We start from the raw sequence: 23104 nt of genomic DNA, 5'->3' as shown, positions 1-23104 counted from the left end.
ATGAGCAGGTTTTTCAGCAGAGCAGCATTGACCAACTGAGAAAGTGTTGCATCACCACGCACCTTGAATTTCAATAAGGGAGCAAATAATATTGTCAAATAATATTGCTAAATGACCAATAAAACGTGCCGTGGTGCATTTCAAAGCCTGTCAAAATGACGAATTGGTACGAATGGGTCCACATGTTTTGGAGGAGCACCCAGAATATTTTCCCACACCGCCCGAGTTCAATCTGATCTTGATATGATTGTCACTCGCCAGTGAGGTCGTTTGCACACTGAGAGCTACGCAACACCTCTTCTCATGCCTGTTTAATCCAATATATGAAAGAGCTTGACTCAGATGAAAAGGTGGGAAATGATGAAAGCCGTCATGTCTATTCACTTCAAATTCCTTTCATTCCGGGGGCCTAACGCGTGCAAGCTCCTAATGATACCAACAGTGAAATGAAAGTAGCAAATCTGACTGTTTCAGGCACTGAGCTGTGGTGTCTGGATGCTCACTGCCTGTTGGGCTTTCACAGTTGGGGGAACCAATGTGTTTACATCACCGCTTAGTTTTTCTATCCAGAGCAGAATAAAGCATCTGATTTATGATTTGTTATCACCAATCGGAAAGGCCGAGGGTTATTTTGTAAATTCTGTTGTTGCAAGTTCATCAGTTTGATGTAGTTTCTCAATCATTTGTGCACAAACCAATTCTATACTCCATTTATCTCTAATTTGGGGAAATAATAGCTGTCTGTCGCAAAGTAATGGATGGCAGTACTTTTCCTCCTTTCTTCCTCAAATTAGTATGCAACAAATCATTTTGTTTTTGTGTTTCCAGTTTGAAAAAGGCACGGAGATGTGCAAAAATCATCAGAGCGATGATAATATGTAAGCCTTTCTTTCCTTGCAACCCTCTGACGGAGAGCAACGTGAGCTGGAAAGAAATCGGAGGCTCACAAGTTAGAGAAGGTGAAGACAAACCAACGACCAAAACATGAGATATTGATTTTTGTCTTCTTTTAAATTTCACAGCCAGTGGTGAGCTGCACAGATTTGCCAGACAGTGTGGTGCATGTTGGGGGGCAATGGGAGGGGAGAAATCGGGTTGCCATATGGGAAAATGTCCAAACTTTCTTTTCACTGATTTGACGGAGCAAAAGTACCGCTCCGCCTGCTCTTCACACAGGCACGAACAGGTAAGATGGATGAGTGTTTCAAGTCACTGAAAACGTAGAAAAAAAGAAAAATGGCGTGCGAGTCTGTCTGAAGCTCATGCGATGCTTTAATTCCAATGACTGAATAGCAGATGCCAAGCAGAGTTACCGAGTGTCTCTTCTTGGCTGCGTCCTGGCTCGGCTCCCTGCCGGCATTTCGGCTGTTCCGCAGTATTAGTCCAGACTCTCTGGCCTTCTGTGTTTTCACTGGCGGGGCTGGGGGAGCCATTTTGGGAAGCGCTGAAATCTTTGAGCCGAACGACAGACTCTCTGCAGGTCCTCTGCCAGACTGATAGCTATCATCAGGATGTTCTGCTTTAGCGATGCCCTCCAGATCTGCAGCAAACGCTGGATGGAAGGCAGCGGAGTCAGTCCAGGACAGGTCGCAGGATCCCTCTGGAGAGCCCACCGACCAGCGGTATTCTCTTCTCATGACCCGTGTGAGCTCTTCCTGTCCTGGCCTGTCCCTTTCATCCTTACCCGCTACGCTCTTTGACCGCTCTGGCTTGAGAGGAACAATCCTGGAGATCTCCGAGTGGCAGCTGCTGCCGGACAGTCGGTGGAGAGACGTCCTCTGACTTCTGTCCCCCATGAAACCCTCAATATCCTCTACCCCAGAACTACTGATCTTCCTCTCATGGGTCCTGACCTGTCGCAGCTTTACCTCAGCTAGCTCTTTGTTGTCAATAAGGCTTCGCCCTCGCACCTTTGTCGCACACTCCCCTTTAACACCTGCTAATGAACTATCATGTTCTATCTTTCCGGGTCCGTTCACTGAGCCTAGATCGATATCAGCTGGCTCAACCTTTCTCTTTACCTGCTCTGTTTCTTGAGTGGAGACCTCCCTGCTTTCTCCTATTGATATGTCCTCTTGCTGGTCGTCTTTATAAACCCTGACAGACTCATCCTTTCCTGATCCCTCATCATCTTTCATCATCTCCTCCGGGGACGATTCACAATGATTTCCTGTTTCAGAGGTTTTTTCTGGACTGTTGTCCGAGTCTGAGCCCTCGTTTTCTTCTTCAGTAGAATCGCTACTTCCTTTGCTGTAGATGAGCTCGGCAGGCATTCCCAGGTTTAAGCTCTGGGGTCTCCTCTTTTTCCTTGGTTTAGAAGCCGTGCGTTCTTTTATCTGGTGCGAGCCCGGGGCCACATCATTGTTTGCCTCAGGGTCTGAGGCTTGAGATGGTTTACTTTGAGATTTGTCTTGAAGCGAGTCTGCATTCTCAGATAATTTAATCACAAAACGACTTTTGTTAGTCGGTCGTGGCTCAGAGCACTCATCTGCCTCTCTGGATGGTTTTGTTGATGGAAAATCATCAATATGGCTTTTCATTTCTTTTCTGTCATACCCTGTTACCTCTTTATGTATCAGCTTGGTAACGTCTATCTCTTTTTCCAGCTCCTTTTTCTCCCATGAGGAATCCGGTGTGAGAGATTTGTTCTTTTCTTCTGCCTTCCAGTCAAGGTCCTGTTGATAAGTTTCTTGTTTTTCAATCAATACCCACTCCTCAGAGCCCTACATGTTGGTATAGATTAAACACAGTTAGACATGCCAAGCACAGCTGCTGCAACACAAATCTACACAATCATTTCAATCACAGAAAAGGGGAACAAAATGTACAACTGGTACTTGGATTCATTGTACAATATGTGGTGGTATTTTCTTAAATAGATAGACATATGAATGATAATGATACACCAAACCACAAATGCTATAAGCTGTAACATGGAAAGAGGAAGAGTGAGAGATGTGCAACCTCAGGTGAAGTCACCACAGTCTTCTGGACGAAACCCTCAACAGACAGGCTGTTAACAGGGTCCTTTCCCGCTGCTCGGCCCACCAACTGGCCGACAACGAAGCAGAGGAGAGAGTTTAAAAGAAGAAGGAAGAACAGCCGTTAGAGCTCGAACGACGAGCGAGGGAGTAAATTAGTAAAGACGCACGATAAAACCGTTTCATGCAAAAGTGAGGAAATGGGAAAGACAGAAAGAATCAGTGCTAACAGGGCTTAACTGAGTTATTCTGTAGAAACTTTTTGATGAACGAAAAACATGCAGTCCCGAGGACCTGACAGCCACCAAATCCACATAACCAAATCAGCAGGCATTTGCAATGCAAATGTTTTTTTCTGTAACTACATCAAAGAGTTGAGTTCGACTGAATCTTAGAGCACAGAGACTTCCCCAGCCTTCGACTGTCAGTCAAACAGAATAATACCCCCCTCTTACCTGGAACGAGACACACAGCAGATTACATTTTCTGCCGCAGACAACGCTTGACATTCTACGGGAATAATCTGATTGTACCAGACAGCAGATGAGAGATTGTCTGAAGACAACTTAGGCACCGGCACAAACAGAACCATCCTATCTGAAGCCTACAATCTCAGTGCTCTATCTCCAAAAGCCTAATTACCAAAATGTGATCAAAGCTCGAGAAGCTTTTCGTGATCTGGCATAAAGAAAACTGTGTCACTTTTTGGCAATCAAGGAAAATTTCCCCCCAAAAAAGGTGTCTGATAATTATTTCTCAAGTGCCTCACATTGAGAAAATCTTAAAAAAAAACAAAAAAACATCTCGACACTAATCTCATCAAGATGCTTCCTTCTGTGCTGCTTGTCAGTCATCTTCAAGTACCTCTGAGATATTGTCAGAATTATTCCGGTACACCAGCGAGAGGCAGAATAAACTTCATTATACACATTTCTTAAAATAAACTGCAGATTTGTATGTTTGTCTGTCTCTGCGCAGGAGATGCATGTTTGAACTTGCTGTAGGAAAGCTGTAACTACCTTCACTAATCATATCCTCAGCCTTGAATTATTCAAATTAAAAGAGCATACAAAAAAACTTGCAAATCAAATGTCTCACTGTGACAAAAATATGGCCTGTTTTGCCTCGAGTCAAGCAGCAAAACGAGCAATTCAACATGACAGCGGCCAGACGAGAATTTCAATGCCCTTTAATGGAATGTCAAGCATCAGAGTTTGCCAGATTTGAGATATTGACCATAGTGGACTTAATAGCCCCACATATCCCCCCCAACCCACCCCACCCCCCCACCCTACTCACAGCCTTCTTCTCCGGTGTGCCAGTCGGGGAGGTGGCTGACAGACGTTTCTCGCGGTACGACAGCTTGCTGTTTGGCTCCCTCAGGGCTCTCTTCAGCTCGTTGATGCTGGCCTGGTGCTTCAGCAAGACGTCCTTGGACTTATCCAGAAACTAGAAGAGAAAGTGTGGAGGAAGAAAAACAAGGCGGAGAGAGAAGCAGGCATTGCATTAGCCGTCAACGTCAACATCCTTGTTCAAACAGCAGCACTCACATCGACACATCTGATATGCATGACTGAACGGGATGTGAGATAGCGCTGCATATACACAGGAGGAGATGCGATGTGAACTGTTTACACTTATGTTTACTAGAGATTATGCCGGTGTTTTACTACTCTGTGCTGTAGCACATGGAGAGCAATGACATTTAAGATGCTATTGAAGCTCACAGAACACAGAAAACAAATATAGATACCACTGAATTAGTTCTTAAAACAATCAAGGCACTCACTGCAAAGTAGATGAATGAAGAAATGTATATGTAACATCTATTAACCTTGTTGGATAATTAAAATTTTGCATTATTTTGTTTGTTTTGGAGTGATGACTATGGAAGCCCTGAGAGGCAAGTGAGAAAAACAAATTCTGGTGATCCATTTTCTAATCTAAATCGTTTTCTCTTGTGTGTTTACGACTTATTAACAGTTGAAAAAAAAAGTTTTGCCAGGATCATTTTTCTAAGTAACTTTTTTTTAGAAGGGGAATTTTTGTTGTTGTTTCAGGATCATTTTTCAGTTTTAATTTACATAACTTCCTAACATACACAATATGTACGTCATGTTTAGAGTGCTTGGAGAAATTAAAACTCATTAATGCTTTTAATACTATTTAGAACATGGGCTAGTGGTGCACTTCAGCCTCTTGTGATTGAAATGAGTATTACAACAACAAACACAAAAAATATCACCTGCCAAACCTTTTATTTTTCACCTGTTTTCACAGATGAAAAAAACATTAAGGAATTTAAAAGGATTACTATATTATTATATTATATAAGGATTATCCTAGCAAAGCCTTTTTTCACCTGTTCTAAAGTCATAAACAGAGAAAGTCTTTCTAAGAAAAAATGGATCACCAGAATATTTTTTTCTCTCATGCCTCTCAGGGCTTCCGTAGATACAGTCGGTGGAAAGTTACTTACGTTTAATCAAGTATTTTAGTAAATTTGAGTATTGCCATTTTCTGCAACAACTTTTCAGAGGGAAATTTACATAATTCTTACTGGACTACATTTATCTTATGTCAGGTAATCTAAACATTAAAGAATAGGTTAAAACGTGTTCAAGTCCATCTTGTGACAATAGTCAGCTGCCCATTTATACATTCAAATAGTTGTTGCTTACGACAGAGCCTAGATTAGTATTTCACAAGAAAGCAAAGACTAGAGAAAAATCCAAAACATGAATATAAATGTATTTATGACCCCTCAGATCTACCTTGTGACCCACTGGAAGGGGCCCGGCCCCAGGTTGGGTACCACAGGACTACCTAACCATAGAATGATTTAAACTAGCCCCACCTTTACAAGCTACAACAGTAAAATGCGACTTAAGCATTGATGCATCAGTACAAACAATACATTAATGTAATCAAGGCTGTCAAAGTTAACGTGATAATAACACATTAATGCAAATTAATTTTAACGTCACTAAATTAATGCAATTGATCTTTCGGACGTTGCAGCGGGCTCAGTTTTGAAGCTAGAGTGAAGATTCACATATCTAATCAAATATATTAAATGATTGACAGCCCTAAATGTAATATATAATAATGTAAAGTGTCGTACAGTATGAGAGCATAAAATATGCATTCTTGATTTGTATGGTAGTTTCTCTATCAACTATTTTCATAATCTTGTTTTACAGGCAGATCCTTATTAAAAAAAAAAAAAGATGAACTCAAATTGTCTGGGTAGAATGTCCACATTAAAATAAAGTGCAAATGTCTCAAAACTCATTTGGATTAACATTTTGCATTACCTTGGTTTTGCCACAAACTCCAGTTTTTGTAGCAAATATGATGAATAGCGATGTTCATTTGTATTTAACAACTTCAAGTGGTACTTAGAGGCTGCATGAATCCTATTAGAGTGAATGGAAAGAGCCCACCAGGGGCCCACAGATTCACACTGAACAGCATCTTTCAGTCACAGAGGCTATTTTTCTGCAGAAGCACTTTTCATTTTGGTATTTCAAGTACATGCAGCTGATAATTCTACTATAATTTTAGCTAAGTAGGATTTTGAATGGTGGAATTCCTCTCCTTTCTGATAACAGAGAGGTATTTCACTACAGACTTTCACAGCTATAACTTGAAAGTATTCTGTGCTCAAAGCAGCCAGATGTTATATAAAATAATCCTTTGAGATGAGGTGCAGGCAAATCTCAATCTGTAAAAACCTCCAAAGACTAGAGGTGTGTGGAGGAACAGCGGCACACACGACAGAAAGCACAAGGGCCAATGACAGGAACCTGTACCTCCTGTTTGTGCCGAGGAGTGGCCTCCTGGTCCAACTGAGAGAGATGAGATTGGGGCAGGAGGAGGGGGCGAGCACGAGAGGTGAAGAGTGCAGGGTCAGACAGTGCAGGAACAAGGTCAGATGCAGAGACAGGATGGTAGAAGGTCAGTCAGTCAGAGGGCAGGCAGACAGACAGACAGACAGACAGACAGACAGACAGACAGGAGGGCTAGATTTGGCCACTTGCTATCATGCCAAGACAAATTTGGAAAAACATCCCCGTAGACATTTATGGAATAGATGATAATAGTGATATGGTTTGCAAAGACAGCATCGATATAAAAGAGGAGGTTTTGTAGCTATCATAGCTGCTCTTCAAGACAGAAACATCTTTGTTATATCAGTTCAAACTGGTTTCTAAAGCTTTTTTAGCACGTCGTGTTGTGAAAACTCCGAAAATAATCAGTTTAGGGACGCACCGATACCGGATCAGATATCGGACCGATACTGACTCAAATAGCTGAATCGGATTTCAATTCTATTTTTACATACTATATACATTATATACTGGAATTGTAATTCCTATTTAAGTTTTGACCAATGTGTTGCTGCATTAAAAAGGTTTATACTTGAATTGTAATTCCTGAAGATTTTTTTACCAAATTGTTGATATACGATTTATTATTTCAATAATAAATATCAATTCAGTAAATTTATATCTATGTATTTATTTGTTACATTTCCAAGTTAGGAAAGCATTGTTTATGTCAAGCCTGATGTTGTCGTCCACATAAAAGAATGATACCAGCATACAGCCTATTTATTAAACACCGGTATCGAATCGATACTCGGTATTGCCCAGGTATCGCTATCGGGACTGAAAAAGTTGGATTGGTGCCCTACTTCAGTTGAAACTTTTCCCCCACTGTACCAATCACTGTCAGTCAAATGTTTGCTAGGATGCTTAACTATGAAAAATAAGGTCCAGACACAACTGTTGCAGCATCTATTTTTAGTCGACTAACACTCATACGATTTTGTCGACTAATCGATCAGTTGATTTTGTGAATTTGTGAAACAGGTTTCTCCACAAAGGATCACAAAAGCACCACTCTATATCTTGCGTTTACCAGAGATGTGCTCACAAGTTTCTTGGAAATAAGTCATTCAGCCTGAAAAAGCATTAAAGAAATGACTAATTGACTAAAGAAATCTTAGAAGAGAAGACCAAAGCGACCGATTAATCGATTTATTGATTAATCGACTATTCGACGAAGAGGAGGCAGCCCTAGCAGCATCACGTGCTTATATGGTGCAATGCAGCACAGTTTGTTTTTATATGACGGACAGTGTTGACTGCCACAGTAGGACAGCGGAAGACAGGCAGAGAGAATGAGATACAGACAGATATACTTCATGACAGATGAATAAAGACAGGTATACAGAAAGACAGAGACCAAATCACCAGACACCAAATACCTCCTGTTTACTGTCTGCTGGTGACCCGGCCTCCTCCTTATCGCCAGCAAGAGTTAAAAAAGAAAACCAGCATGTTAGCAACAGAGAGGCTTGGCTTGAGTTTGCATTTCTCTCAGCAAAATGAGAAAAGGGTTAAAAAAGTGTAAAGCTGTCAGCGGGATTTGTGAGCAGTGCAGTGTAAGCATATAAGGCAGAGTGAATAGGAGTGAAAGGAGAAGAGTTAGTAAATGCTAAATCCACCAAAGCCACCACAGCGTTATGCCCCTGCTGGGTAAGCCTAAATTGGCCTGAGGAGCTTGTACTGCGCCTATTTACATCAGCACCCTGCAGCCCACGCCATCTCCCTGCACCAAGGACAGAGATGTCGTCAAGGTGAATAAAAGCTCTAAAACATTTGGACCATCCACAGTTTTAACATGAAAATCTACTTTAGCACAATGGAAATTCATAAAAAAAAGTCAAAAATCTTTCCTACCAGGATCTCTTTCTTTCTGCTTGGAGAGACATTGCCGTCATATTCTTGGTCCGTCTCCTCGTCCCGTTCTCGGTCCTTGTCTTCTTCGTCCTGCTCCACACTAGGCTCCAGCTCGGTCTCCTGCTCGTCCACAGAGGGGCTGTGGAGGCGACGCTGCTCACTCATGCTGCGGTGGGATAGGCCGTCGTGGTTCTCACACATGGCTGAGACCGGCCGCGAGAACTCTGCTGGTAACATGAGTTCAGCTGATATTGGAATTTAAAGCAGCAGTTATATTTTATTTTCAAAGATAAAAACCAAAGTATAAAAACAACAGGGTTATGTGTGAGACTACTTCTTGGCCTGGAGCAGTGACATCCTGCACCAAGCTAAATGTTTTCTCCTGCTTTCAGGTTAATGCAAAGCTAAGATAGCTTTCTCCTGGCTTTAACTATGGCCCTGTTCACGCCTGGCATTAACATGCGTCTTGGGCGATTCGATCACAAGTGGAAATCTATATCTACAGGTGTGAATGCACCCAAGACGCATTGAGGACGCATTCAGATCCGATCGCTCAGACCACATTAGGAGGTGGTCTGGGCCGCCTGTTACCTCAGTAAACATTGTAAACATGAGTTTATGTTCTCAATCGCTAGTTCCAAGTCTTCTTCAATACAGCATGATGTTCACTTAGTAAATTATGGTCCCATTTAGAGTCAAATAGACCATAAAGCAGGGGATGCTTTAGGGCGTGGCTACCTTGTGATTGACGGGTCGCTACCACAGCGTTGTCCGCGTTTCATCTTACAACTCAAACCCTTTCACAGTGTGTTTTCAGTTCCTGAAAGTTAATTAGAACATTTCGGTCGCCTAAAAATATCTTATTCAGCATTCGGTTGTACTTAGCTCCACCATCTCGTGTCATTTCTGGTTGGAAAAACATAATATGGCGACGGCCAAAAATGCCAAACTCGAGGCTTCAAAACCGTACTCCACAAACCAATGGGTGACCTCACGGTGACTATGTCCACTTAGTCCTAGGCCATACTCCGCCTACTCAACTGAACTGACGTCCTCTGCATAAGCGAAAGTACGTCCTCATTCGCGTAAGCTGGCTTTGTCCACGACATCTGAAATTGTCGAAAAGCCCATAGAGATATATAACGAGTGCGTCGAACACCTTGGGCGATTTGGTTTGCCTGGAACACGCCAAGGAATAGACATCGTCTCTATTGTTTTGATTTATTCTTACTAGGCACAGCAAGTGCATTGCTGCCTCATGCAGGCTAAAAACAGCAATGCATTTGGTCTTTGCAAAAGGAAATTATGTAAGTGTTTATTTGCATACAGAGCGAGGAAGTGATCGTAAGTGGTCACTCGAGACGCATTCTAATGCCAGGTGTGAATTAACATACACTCTTTAGACCCTCCATCGATAGATCTATTAGGGAGCTATTGTGGTTCTCACCTCCGTCCAAGCTCCTGGAGAGCAGGTACCTCTTGCTGGTGGAACGCTCAAAGTGTGGAGCAGGCCGGTCTATAAGAGCGCTGGCCTGTCTGGTTTGAGCCTGTGTCCTTCCACTGTACCGAAACTTTGATCCCATCACCAAGAAGCCCTTAGGAGGAGGTTCTGGAGACACCAGCCTGTAAAAAACAAACGGTAAGACTGCAGCATGTAACAAAAAGCAGCCTGACTGTGGTTGCACTATGGACTGTATAAAGATGGACGACAATACAGTTCCCCAAAAGTGAAGCCAAAACATCTCGATCGCCCCCTGTTGGCTGGTTGCAGTATAGGTCATAAATCCCGCCCCTTCATGTTAGCAGAAGGGACATGTGTCAAACTAAAAAGTGCAAAAAGTGCATGTCATTCTTGGTAGTTGTTATCACTCTGATGTATGTTCAAGTGTTATTTTTTATAAGTTTGGTTTTAAATAGTTATTTGATGCTATAAAAAGGGGGTGAGACGTCATGATTGGCAGCTGTGAGTCTCTCTCACTGACAAGCTGCGGCCGTGCTCGGCTCGCGTTTGGTTCGGGTGGGTGACCTCGATACCGGGGCTCCACCGCCCGATCACTACTGTGCAGACTCTGGCTCCAAATGACGTCAAAATCTCAAGACGGCAGCTCCCTTATCCGGGATATTTTGGCATCACTTCTCTACAGTAGTGGCAGTGGAGGTCAATCAATCTATATATACAGTCTATGGGTTACACCTGATGAAGCTGTTACACATGGGAATGTTTTGAATGTCTTGATAGGCTTTGACCGGGAACCTTCCAACCATGAGACCAGGTCGATTCTTACCTGAAGAAGGTGTGATGCTCGATGCAGACCTTCCACAGCCTCTTGGCAGCTCTGTGGTTAGGAAGCTTAAAACCGATTGTACTTTCAAACTGCTCATACTGGAGAGGAGAGAGGACAGGGAGACAGAGAGAAATGTGAAGTAAGGTGTGTGGCGTATAGCATCAGGAGTGTTTACTCCTGTTTTGCTGAGGGCTACCTCTGAACTTCTCTGTGGTCTAAAGTTTAGGGCAACTTTATACGTTCATAAAATATTCAGTATGTATACTACATCTCAGACTTGGATGAACACTGAACACAATCAATAAAGCAGTCTTTACTTTGTGGTGGCATAGATACTGCTATTACATAAGCAAACACATTTGCTTGGATGGATTTTGTCGACTGGACAGAAAGGAGCAGATCTAGGCAGAGGAAGGATAACATCCTAGGTTCAAACACTGAGAGCAAATAAGAGGAAAACTATTTCATGGCTCTATATTTACACTCTTTATCCTTCTATTCTGGCCGTGGCTGCAGCTGCAGCCGCTCTGTTAAAAGAGGCTCTTTATTTGGCTCGATCACAGGCTCACTGTGCGGCTCTGTCACTTGACTGGGTCTGGCCCAGACAGCCTGTCACACTGAGGCTCAGCATGGAGGATAAGCTGCAGCGCTGCACAGCACAATGAGGAGGGCCAGAATATAGACCCTGACTGTGCAGAAGAGCAAAACTGGAGGTATAAAGCGGAGGATTTTACAGCCCTCTGCTCAGCACACAACTGACCACACATTAATTTGTGCACTGACTTTCAACAGTCACAGCTGTGACAGAACATCAGCTATTACTGTACTCTAAATCTGAGGTCGTGGCTTAGAGGAATACTTTGACTTTTTGGGAAACAGGCTTATTCGCCTTCTTGCAGAGAGGTAGGTGAGAAGATCAACACCGTTCTGGAGCCAGGAGACGGTTAGCTTAGCCACAGTAAGCGTTAACATTGAGAGCAAGGGGAACAGCCAGCCTGGCTCTGTATAAAGGTAAAAAAAGACTCAGCCTACCAGCATGTCTTAAACTCACTATTTAACAGGTTATTTTTAATTTGTTTAATCCATACAAAAACCGAAATGTAAAAACTGACTTCCTGGAGTCTTGCTGTCACCAGGAAACCAGCAGAGACTCCAAGAGGTCACTGCGCCTGGCCAAGAAAGAGTACCGCACATAACCCCCCAAAAACTACACCTTGTTATTTTTCTACTTCAGTTTTTGTACAAACTAAACTATATATGAAATAAGTTGGTAAGCTCCGGCCGTCGCCATCTTGGTAGTGACGACTACACCTAACTCCCGGCAAATCACAAAATGGGCAAAGAGGTGGATTGTCGGTGGAGCTGAGGCAGTTTTTGGCACTTCCGCATTGGCTTCATTTTTCAGCACCGTTTGTATTCGAGGTTGCCGTTTGGATTAAAGTTTAATCCAACTAATTAACATCTTATATGTGGTTTGTTTAATGATTAAACAAACAAGATATAAGGTGTTCATTAGAGAGCTTTAGAGTTGCTGGAAGGTGGATTAGCCAGGCTCGCTGTTTCTCCGTTTCCAGTCTTTATGCTGAGCTAGGCTAACTGGCTGCCGGCTAAAGCTTCATTTTTAATGCAGCGTTATCTATCTTCTTAACTAACTCTACACAATAATGCAAATCCAGTGATTCAGTATTGCATTTTAATAAAGCTGCAGAACTTGTGAGAGACAAAGTAAAAAAAAAAAAAAGAATGGTCAATATTTAAGCAGCATGAGCCCAAATATCCTGCCATTTAGTTCCCAGTGTGTGTTGAGCTTCAAAAACACTGGATCCTACATTCCCCATAATTCAACTCAATAGAATCTAGAAGAAAAATCCCTGCCTGGTTAACACTCACTCCACACCCACAGTTTAAATAATAACTTTGAGCCCAGTTAACTCTGGTGACATCACTATGGCATCATCAGGGCTACTCTCTCAGACTCAAAAGCTGGAGAAGAAATTTCACAATTGCTTTTTGTTGAGTAGCAATGCCCATGACCAGTAAAATGTAATGTGTAAAATCGATAGAGTGCCCCATTAATTATCCTTGACCATTCTGCGTACCTCTCCAGGTCGTATCTTGATGTAGAAGTTGCTCCTCTTATAGGAGATCTTAAGGATCTTCGGCCAGGCGAAGCGGTTGATCCTCAGCCTGTCGCGGTAAATCAGCAGGCCGTTGGCACAAACACCCAACATTATTTCAATCCCTTCAGAATCCTACAGGGACAGCAAAGAGGCGGAAATGATTTAACAGAAACATTGTATGCATCCTTGAAACCCACTTTCATGCAAATTAAAATAATGTCGGAAACAGCCAACCTTAGCGTGATGGAGATCCACCCCGTACATGGACAGTTTCTTCGCATTCTCCAAGAAGTTAATTTCAGCGTCTGCTGGAGTCATCCCCCTGTGGGCAGAATAACGATAATATCTGTAACCAACATCAACAGGACTTAAATAATAAACACATAATCTTGCACAGTGGGAGCAGAATTATCTTGGTAATAAGCTTGATATCGTCAATTCAAAATTCCTCCTATCCCTCCCCCCTAGCATTATGTTTGTGCATATGCCAAAAAGCAATGCCAAATCAGAGTGGTGCAGACCCTGTAACTGAGAAAGTGTTCTCGCATTGGCAACACTCGCACTGTGTACATCTCAATGACAGATGGTGCGGTAATGTGACGGCATCTATCAAGCCATATGCATGGCGGGGTGTTTCGACACAACAGAAAACTCATCAGCCGATCATTCCCAGAGGTTTGTGGATAGATGAAAGTCTGATTTAAACAACATTGTGTCCAGTACTTGTAGTTTCGATGGAGCTCCATCACCCTCTCCTCCAACTCGCGAGTCTGATTGGGGGCGAAGCGGAAATCGCTGACGTAGTCGGTACCGTGGTCGTCCAGGTCGTAGTCCCCCAGCTCGGCTTGAACGCTGTAGGAGCCCAGGAGGGCGTGAGTGACGAACGAGCACGGCAGTCGTCCTGACAGCATGTCATCCCTCAGCTGCAGACACAGGTAGTATCTGTCAGACGAGACAAAAAGGGAGGAGAGAGGGTTGTTGGCAGTCAAACAAGTCTGAGCCAAGGCGAGCTCCAACAAGTATTCAGCGTAGTTAATCCATGGCAGTTAGTAGCATTCCAGGTCTAATCCTCTAAGAGGAGAGAGGGATTTGGATTGCTTTGACACCGGGGCAAATATGCCATGTAAATTGTTACAATACTTTCATGTAAACACTTGTGTTTAGGAAAAGAAAGGCAAATCATTTGCAGAACTGACATGTGTAAGCAATTTCTCCTCTGATTAACTCTGAAGAGCATCTGACAGCACAGCCAGAGGAGTTACAACTGTTGGTAGTGTAAGATAGTGTGTGTGTGTGTTCTACCTGGTAATATCCTCAGTGAGCTGGGAGGGGTCTGGAGGGTAGAACTTGACAGCGAAGGCAAAGTTCCACGAAGAGTCTGAGGAGAAATTACATCACGTCTGTCTAAAGGAAACTTGTACAAAATTGTAATTACAAGCCAATGATGGAATTGTATCTAACAGATTAACACAAAACTTTGCAATAGTTCATATCAGGGCTGTCAAAGTTAACGCCTTAATAACACGTTAACGCAAATGTGTTTAACGCCACTCATTTATTTAATGCATTAACGCAACTTGCGATTTTTAAGGTTAGTGGTTATCAGATTTAAAGCTAGAGTGAAAATACTGGCATCATATGAAACTAACTATCATACTAGCTTGTCCCGAAGGAGGTTAAATAACAAACTTATGCTAAATTTTGTAGAGGAAAAACTATCACAGCCATTTTCAAAGGGGTCCCTTGACCTCTGACCTCCAGATATGCGAATGTAAATGGGTTCTATGGGTACCCACGAGTCTCCCCTTTACAGACATGCCCACTATATGATAATCACATGCAGTTCGGGGCAAGTCATAGTCAGGTCTGACAACTAAAGCAGAATGCAAGTACTTTAAATTTGTACTTTGGCACAAGACTTGAGTAAAGTATTGTTGTTCATCACTATCACATTGTTTTCACATTGTCATTTGATAAAGTATCAATTATAGATGGTTTAAAGAACCTTCCACTGGAGGTCAATGTTTCTTATTACACTGCAAATGACAGTTTTATTGTTGAAACGCACCGCAATGAGCCTTCAAGACATTTGCCAATAGTAAATGACCTGCTGAGGCCTTCAGCAAGGTCCTGAAAACCAATCAGCTTCTAACCGTGAGTAATGTTAGCGTTTGGTTATTTCACGAGGTCGTTGTTGCCTGTTGGGCTGCAGTTTGCCATGTTATGATTTCAGCATATTTTTTATGCTAAATGCAGTACCTGTGAGGGTTTCTGGACAATATGTGTAATTGTTTTGTGTTGTTAATTGATTTCCAATAATAAATATATACATACATTTGCATAAAGCAGCATATTTGCCCACTCCCATGTTGATAAGAGAATTAAATACTTAATTAGTTACTAATAAGGGTATTAGTAACATAAGGTACATTTTAAACAGGTACAAAATGTGTTCATTAATTTGCAATTAATCGCGATTCGCTATTTTAATCGATTGACAGCCCTAGTTCATATACCAACAAATCTAGTCTTATGACTTTACTGATCATCTCATCTACTTGGAAAAGAGACACTCACTGCGCATCTGCTTCTTGATCTCCTTGGAGGGGTCCAACCAATTCTGAAAGACAGAAGGCATAATTCACACAGGGCAGACTGGAAACATTGCTAATGCACCACCCCGGCGTCACATTTTGCTCTAACTGCCGTCAGTGATCCTAACGAAAGCCTCTCCATATGGTTAAATAAAGGAAACTGAGCCCTCCCCTGCTGAGCCGTTCAAACATGCCAGGAGCAGATTTAATTCAAGCATCTGTTTCTGCATCGTGTTGCAAAATCACCGCCAGCCAGTTACCTATCTGATCTCATCACATACGATCGTGCAGTGAACCGATTCGCCTGTAGGGGCACCATTTCTGATTTGGTTGCTAGAGCATCTCATCAGTGGTGCGGTAGTGCACACTGACTGGCTCGTAGCAGAGGCTGTAAATCATGCTGTTTAGAGGCACAGCAACACACAGACGGCAATGAAGAGAGTAATGAGATACCTCCCTCACGTACTCTTACCTCTACTTTTACCTCTCTGCATGAACTCTCCCATTGCATATTCATCCTCTTATTACCTCCGCCGAGGAGGTTTATGTTCTCGGTTCGGTTTGATGGTTTTTCTGCAGGATTACGGATAAACTACGGGCCCCATTTTCATGAAACTTGGTTGAAGGGGGTAGCTTGGGTCAAGGAAGAACCCATTAAATATTGAAGCGGATCCAAATCATGGGGCGGATGCACACATTATTTTTCACTAATGGAAACAGCCTTGGCGGAGGTCTGTGCTCTGGAAGAGTGCCCTCCTAGTTTCACTATTGTTTCCCCTCAAATGGCCCCATCTGTATGTCTCAGCTGGTGGCCTTCACCACGCTCATCTTCTTTAACAGGAGATCATCTATGCTGGTACAGAGGAGGTCTTTACTTAAAATGTGCCTCTTTAGTGAGGCAAAACCCTCATTATAAGTGTTGAAGCATATAAAATACAATATAAGGTGAAACTACAATGCGAAACATTATAAAAACACATCAATAAGGGATTTGGACATTTTTAAGAACTGATAAAACACTACTATAAAAATCTATTAATTGAAATTAATGAGTCAAGACACATTGGTCTCCTCAGACTTTTCCCCCCTTTCTCTATATCGATGTGTTTTCAGCAAGGGTGAATTTTACTGCTTATGAATTCAACATTTAATTTGGGATTAGACTGTGTTATTTCTTCTTTCAAAAGTTACACAGTCTCAGTTTAAGGTCGGCCAGGCTAACTCGCTAATAGCAAAAGAAATACTATGATTCTTTGTTTCGGTCCTCCGGGGTTTAATTATATCTGCTTCTGATAAATGTGTAAATACATTAAACTCCAATTTCAAGTCGAAGGTCTGAATATGTTTCACTCTGATCTTGAGAGTAGGTGAAGTTCTCCTATAATCCCTATACTGGATCATGCTTGCACATTTTGGGACTGCCCAATAATTTATAATCTATGGGGATATGTCACTTTTATCCTGTTAGCTCACTTAAAGCAGCAGCTGGTAGAAATGGAGTAAAAAAAAAAATAAATTTGTATAAGACGGTCACTATACCCAGTATAGTAGTGCATGAGACAGGTAATCTAAAAACAATGCTCCTAACTGCATCTGCAGGATGTCACAGACCGGAGGAAAACAACCAATCAGAGCCGAGAAATATTCTGTGAAATGAGAAAGTTTGTGACCCGGCAGCCATGTTGAGATCAAGTTGAGGAAATACCAAGCACCGCCCACCAGCCAGAGCAAACTTTCTCATTTTACAGCTAAACAAGATGTTTCTGAAAACATTTGAGGCAAGAAATAGGCATTACAGTAACTTGTATTTGATCAACGCTGCCTAGTTTGACTGTTTGATCGGAGTTCACGAGTGATTGACAGCTGCCTCCGTTGAATGAACAGCCAACAGCGCTAAAATGACCTGTGATTCGCTAAAGTCCCACGTCACGGGCTAGATTTTTTAAAATCCTGAAAACAGAGCCATGAGGAGGTGCAGAAGTCTAAAGTCTTTCTCTCTAAACACTTGAATTACAATATGCTGAAAAGTTATTATGGATTTTTTGCCAAATGATGCCAAAAACATTCGACCCACTGCAGGTTTAAGGATTGAGGTGCTTTATGTCCAGTTATTCTATTTCTTCGCAACAAAAAAGCATAAGTAAGATTTACTAACCTACAAAAAAAGAATCCTTTTTGCATTTAAAGAGTTGGCTTGATATTGGAATTATCTGGAAAAATAACTTAGTTTTATCACTATTTAGACATATGAATTTTGGAAAACTACAGCCAATCTTCACAAAGCTAATACCACATCTGTGACTACATGGTTTAACAAGACTCTACAGACACAGTGCTTTGAACTAAACGCTAACTCTAGCATGACAACATGCTCACAGTAGCCACAGATGGCCGCCCACCCAGAGCCTGGTTCTGCTCAAGGTCTCTTCCCGTTAAAGAGGAGTTTTTCTTTGCCACCTTTGCATCAAGTGCTTGCATCATGGGGGAACGATGTGTCTCTGTAAATTAAAGAGTACGGTCTAGACCTGCTCTATATGAAAAATATCATGAGATAACTTCTGCTGTGATTTGGCGTTAAATACATAAAATTAACTTGACATGAAGGGAGTGTAATTAGTTTAGTTTAATTTCCCTAAATAAGTGAACATTTTGACACTAAAAAGGGAATGACCAAAGTCATTAAGATCCATTAGCATCATGGATATCTGTACCAAATTGTATGGCAGTCCATCCAATAGTTTTTGAGACACTGAAAAACATAAATGTCAACCTGCTGGTAGCATGAGATGAAAACATTCATGGGGACCATGAATGTGTCTATTTAAAATGTGATGGTGCAGGTCCAGTGCTGCTGCTAGCATGACTAAAACTAAATCTGTGAAAATATATATTTTTTAAAAGTAAAAGCAGAAAAAGATCTCTACTTACGGAGTAACAGGTGTCTATATAATTTGTTGCTTTGATCCTTGCGCTTACACACACTAACAGGTGTGTGCATTATAGTTCTGTGGTGCCTGTGGTGCAGAGAGCTGACAGTGATCCTCACTAACCCGAATACTTCACGGCAACTGCTTATTAATGCTGACAGTCTTTTTGGCATCTGGTATCACATCAGTCAGAGTGGAATCATGAGCATGAAAGGTTGATACAGCGCAGTGCAATCCTGTGGCCATGTTGGGCAAACTGCAAGCATCTGGCAATTTGAACTGCGCCTTCGCGTACACACACACACAGACACTTGTGTACACAAATACACATACTCCTCCAGTGTTTAATCAGGCTGCTAAAGACTTTAATGAGCCGCAGGCATTTATCGTCCCCCTGAATCTATCTTATATCAGCCGAGGCCAAAGAGCACTCAATTAGTAAGGCGCTCGCTGCTGCTTTGCTTTTTCTCTGCAGAAAAGCAGGAGGAACTTTTAATCACTGACTCTTCAAGGCTTCGCTCTTGCTTTTGCAACCTTGGTTCACAAAGCAATCACACGGAATAAATGTTCTCACGAAGAGTGAAGATTAAATCCTCGCTCCCCCAACTGAGACAGAGAAAGGGCATCTGAAATGACATTTCAATTCTCAGGCTTGTTTGGTCTTCCAATCAGCGATGACCCCAGACAGTAGTATCAATCTGCGCTCTCATAAGGCTGTCTTTGAGGAGCCCGTCATATTGATCTAAGCTGTAGCCTTACCTATACTCAGAGAGAGGAAAATATTTGAACTTCAAGCCTGTTTACCTCTGTAGCCCCCCAGTTAACCTGTCTGTGTGAGCCGAGATCACGCTCAATCCAAAGCCTCGGCCGTCAGACACGCACCAAGTCACAACATGTGAGCCGACAAAGTAAGTACAAGCTGATGACGGTGACAGAGGATATGCTCCAGATGTTAAAAGGGACTTATTCTTGTCATCTGTCCTATCTTCAAAAGGCAGGTATGTGATTGCTGTGCAATCACATACCTGCCCTTAGGGAGGCTCGCGTCAATCAAAAAACCAAAACCGTGTATCTGACAAAGAGCTCTAATGCGGGCCGACAGCTAGGACCCATCAGTTCAGTGTCATTTACTTAATGATAATGAGCCTGGTCTGTGTGCACCCGAACATGTCAACAAAGATCAGAGGGAAACATATTCAGACCTTGACTTGAAATGTCAAACTGATTTGTGAGCTGATTGGAGTTTAATGTACGTACACATTTATCAGAGGCAGATATAATTAAACCTCAGAGGACATGACAGAATCACAGTATATCTGACAAGGGAGGGTTTTTTTGCTATTAGGGAGTTATACTGGCTGACTTTAAAGTGAGACTATGTAACTTTTGAAAGAAGAAATGACTAGTGGGAAACCTCCAGTCGATACAGAAGTGCCTTAAACTTGTGTTCTCTCTAATAGCCAGCAGGGGGCGACTCCTCTGGTTGCAAAAAGAAGTCTGATTGTATAGAAGTCTATGAGAAAATGAGCCTACTTCTCACTTGATTTATTACCTCAGTAAACATTGTAAACATGAGTTTATGGTCTCAATCGCTAGTTTCAAGTCTTCAATACAGCATGATGTTCATTTAGTAAATTATGGTCCCATTTAGAGTCAAATAGACCATAAAGCAGGGTATTTCTCAGGGCGTCGCTACCTTGTGAGTGACAGGTTACTACCATGGCGCTGTCCGGTCTGGGAGTTGTCCACACTTTTGTCTTCAACAACTTTAACCCTTTCACAGTGTGTTTTCAGTTCATGGAAGTTAATATTAACATTTTGGTCACCTAAAAATGTCTTATTCAGCATTCGGTTGTACTATAGCTCCACCCTCTCGTGTCACTTCTGGTTGCAAAAAAACAAGATGGGGACTGACAAAATGCCAGACTAGAGGTTTTAAAACCATAGTCCACAAACCAATGGGTGATGTAGCGGTGACTATGCCCACTTCTTATATACAGTGTATGGAAATAACACAATCTAATCCCAAATGAAACGTTGAATTCATAAGCATTAAAACTCACCCTTGCTGAATTCAATACACATTATGGGGTTTTGCTGACTTTGTCTGGTATGACCAGTAGCTCAAGGTGGCTAATGATAACAAACTTTAGATAGCTATTGCCATGTAACTGACCTTTCTGAGTTAGTTTAATTTCTTTATAATCCTTCTCCACTTTTGCTATTGTTACTAAATGTTTTAGCATATACCATGATCACAGTGGCCACTTTCAGTAAACATTACATTGGCTTGCTTTTAAGTCAAAACTTGCCTGTAGCTATAGGCTTAAGGTCATCTAGTAAGATGGCCTGCTTACAGTTTGACCAAACCATAGAAATACAATAGGAGTTGAAGGGTCATTGAACTGTTTGCTGTGGTAATTTGACTAGTACAAAAGAAAATCGCAATTGTTGTTAGTTGTTATGGTGACAACAGAACCCACGTCAGTGGGGCCGTAAAGTGTGCGTTCGCAGCTCGCCGGTAAGAGAACGGATGCAGCTCCCGGAGAAAGCTGGCTGGCTAGTTAGCTAGGTAGCTTGTCCCCAGGCGGAGGGACATTTCGGACCCGGCGCTGCCGCTGGCCACCAGCCAGATGTTCTGCTCATTTTCTGTAATCAGGGCAGCACCAAAGCCTGGTGGAACCAGCCCAAGAACTAACCAGCCGGCTGTCCGCTAGGTAGCTAGCTATCTCGCTAATTCCACCATGCTTCAATGCCACACTGCTGACAGAAAACGAGCCAAACAAAGTTGTCACTCATCTGGCGATAGCAATGTGATTTCCTCTGCTGTGACCGATGTGTGGATTAAGCATTAAGTTGTTCAAATTGACACATTTACATTTTCTATGTGCCTCGTAACGTTACTACTCGTTTAGTCAGCGTTGCTGTAAAACTTCACCTCAGAGAATCAGCGACTTCACGCAAGTCGGCTTAGTTTATGCGGAAGTCAGTCCGCTCTGATCATCCTGCTATGTTGATTTGAATGATTAATGTCCGTTCTACTCCTATATTCTATTGCTATGCACCAAACTCTTCTTCAGTGATTGATGAAAGGTGGCTCTTTGCTTCGGTCAACAGAGGTTTAACTCCAGAGCAGCCTGTGAGAAATATTGGTATGACTAAATTCGCAAAGAGTATATTAATCATATTTTATCTTTTCTCCAACTGCACACATTTTTAAATTGCCTGTTGTCCAGACCCATTTTCCATTCATCTTTGGATACTGCACCCCTGAGAGAGCCGACCCAGCCAACAAGCGAGAGGAATACAGATTGTTCTGTGAGCAATGTGTTCATGCACTGAGCTGTCCCATGAGGTCACTGTGGTACAAAATTCACTGACCTTCTGGGTGTCTGTGTCAGCAAAGGTCAGACCATAGTAGTCCTTCTCCAACAAGTTGAGGTGCTCGCACACCATGTCCATCAGGGTCTGTCCTTTGGAGTGTTTCTGCAAAGACAAGCATACATGACACAGCAGTAGTACAAAGGTCAACTACAATGCAGAAGTAATATTCTCTACTATATTTCTGAAATACCATATGTGCATAAGAGTCTACTGCCGGTTTAGCTGCAGTTTTATTGGGCAAATTTTGGCTCGCCAATATCAGACCCCATTAGACAGCTGTGCTTGCCAAGATTGCTTTCCTGTGCTCTGGTTCCGCACACCATAAAGCAGCTCAGCCATTTGGTGCTGCGTCACGGTCGGTGTGCATCAACCCCTTGTCAGTGAAAGTGGACTGTGAATTGCTGGGGAAGATTGGTCTTTGTACTGTAGGCAGAGATTCACTCTGCTATTGACAGAGTTCAAGATGAGCATTTCAGGAACATTTCCATTCATATTCCGGTGACAAGTTGATGTTTTAGCTTTTAACGGAGAGTTTCTTTGTGGATTTTTTTTTTTATTTTTTGGACTAGTTTACATCAGGATGCACAAATAAATGTTTTTGCTCACAGTGCTAAGGGAGATTAAGACTAGATTTTCAGATTTTTACCATATATCCATGGTATATAGCTTGGAGGTGAGACGTGTCCAAAATAAAGAGGTGGAGAATGAGATGAATCAATATTTAGGCACTTAGAAGTTTATTTGAACAATTTTTTTCTGGATCAGTTTTTCCTCCTTTCTAATATTGTAATATGAGTGAAATGTTATAAAATACAAAAAACATATTTCTAATTAAGTGAGATCATTTAGATTTGAGTATGGATTGGATTATCTAGTGCCTGTCACATTGAATTGATAACAATAGTGCTGCAGGTGTTTTTTTATCTCATTCAGTTAGAATATAAAACTATAGTCTCGCAATAATCATCACACCCGACATCCTTCTCTGATTATGACCAAAATATAAACCAGAAAAGCACATATTGTACATCTACAGTAATGATTACAGATGTGCTGGACACAG

At 42.1% G+C, this 23104-nt stretch overlaps 1 protein-coding gene across 3 annotated transcripts in view; it reads right to left on the bottom strand.

Annotated features, from left to right (window-relative positions):
• Positions 1–23104, bottom strand: part of LOC141773620 (band 4.1-like protein 1) — a 100153-nt gene that overhangs the window by 17033 nt on the left and 60016 nt on the right. The window contains exons 4-17 of one of the 3 annotated variants that reach the window (XM_074645519.1): positions 22039–22143; positions 15714–15756; positions 14439–14514; positions 13860–14078; positions 13371–13458; positions 13116–13268; positions 11017–11114; positions 10179–10354; positions 8732–8976; positions 8257–8292; positions 6797–6832; positions 4281–4430; positions 2965–3051; positions 1314–2723 (exon numbers count right to left, since the gene is read on the bottom strand). In XM_074645519.1, the coding sequence (XP_074501620.1) occupies positions 1314–2723; positions 2965–3051; positions 4281–4430; positions 6797–6832; positions 8257–8292; positions 8732–8976; positions 10179–10354; positions 11017–11114; positions 13116–13268; positions 13371–13458; positions 13860–14078; positions 14439–14514; positions 15714–15756; positions 22039–22143 (2922 nt within the window). The remainder of the gene's footprint in view (positions 1–1313; positions 2724–2964; positions 3052–4280; positions 4431–6796; positions 6833–8256; positions 8293–8731; positions 8977–10178; positions 10355–11016; positions 11115–13115; positions 13269–13370; positions 13459–13859; positions 14079–14438; positions 14515–15713; positions 15757–22038; positions 22144–23104) is intronic. The other 2 variants (XM_074645609.1, XM_074645695.1) reach the window with 2 other exon arrangements.

Source organism: Sebastes fasciatus, chromosome 1 (genome assembly GCF_043250625.1).
Source record: "Sebastes fasciatus isolate fSebFas1 chromosome 1, fSebFas1.pri, whole genome shotgun sequence".
NCBI lineage: Eukaryota > Metazoa > Chordata > Actinopteri > Perciformes > Sebastidae > Sebastes > Sebastes fasciatus.
This window is presented reverse-complemented; position numbering and strand designations above follow the sequence as displayed.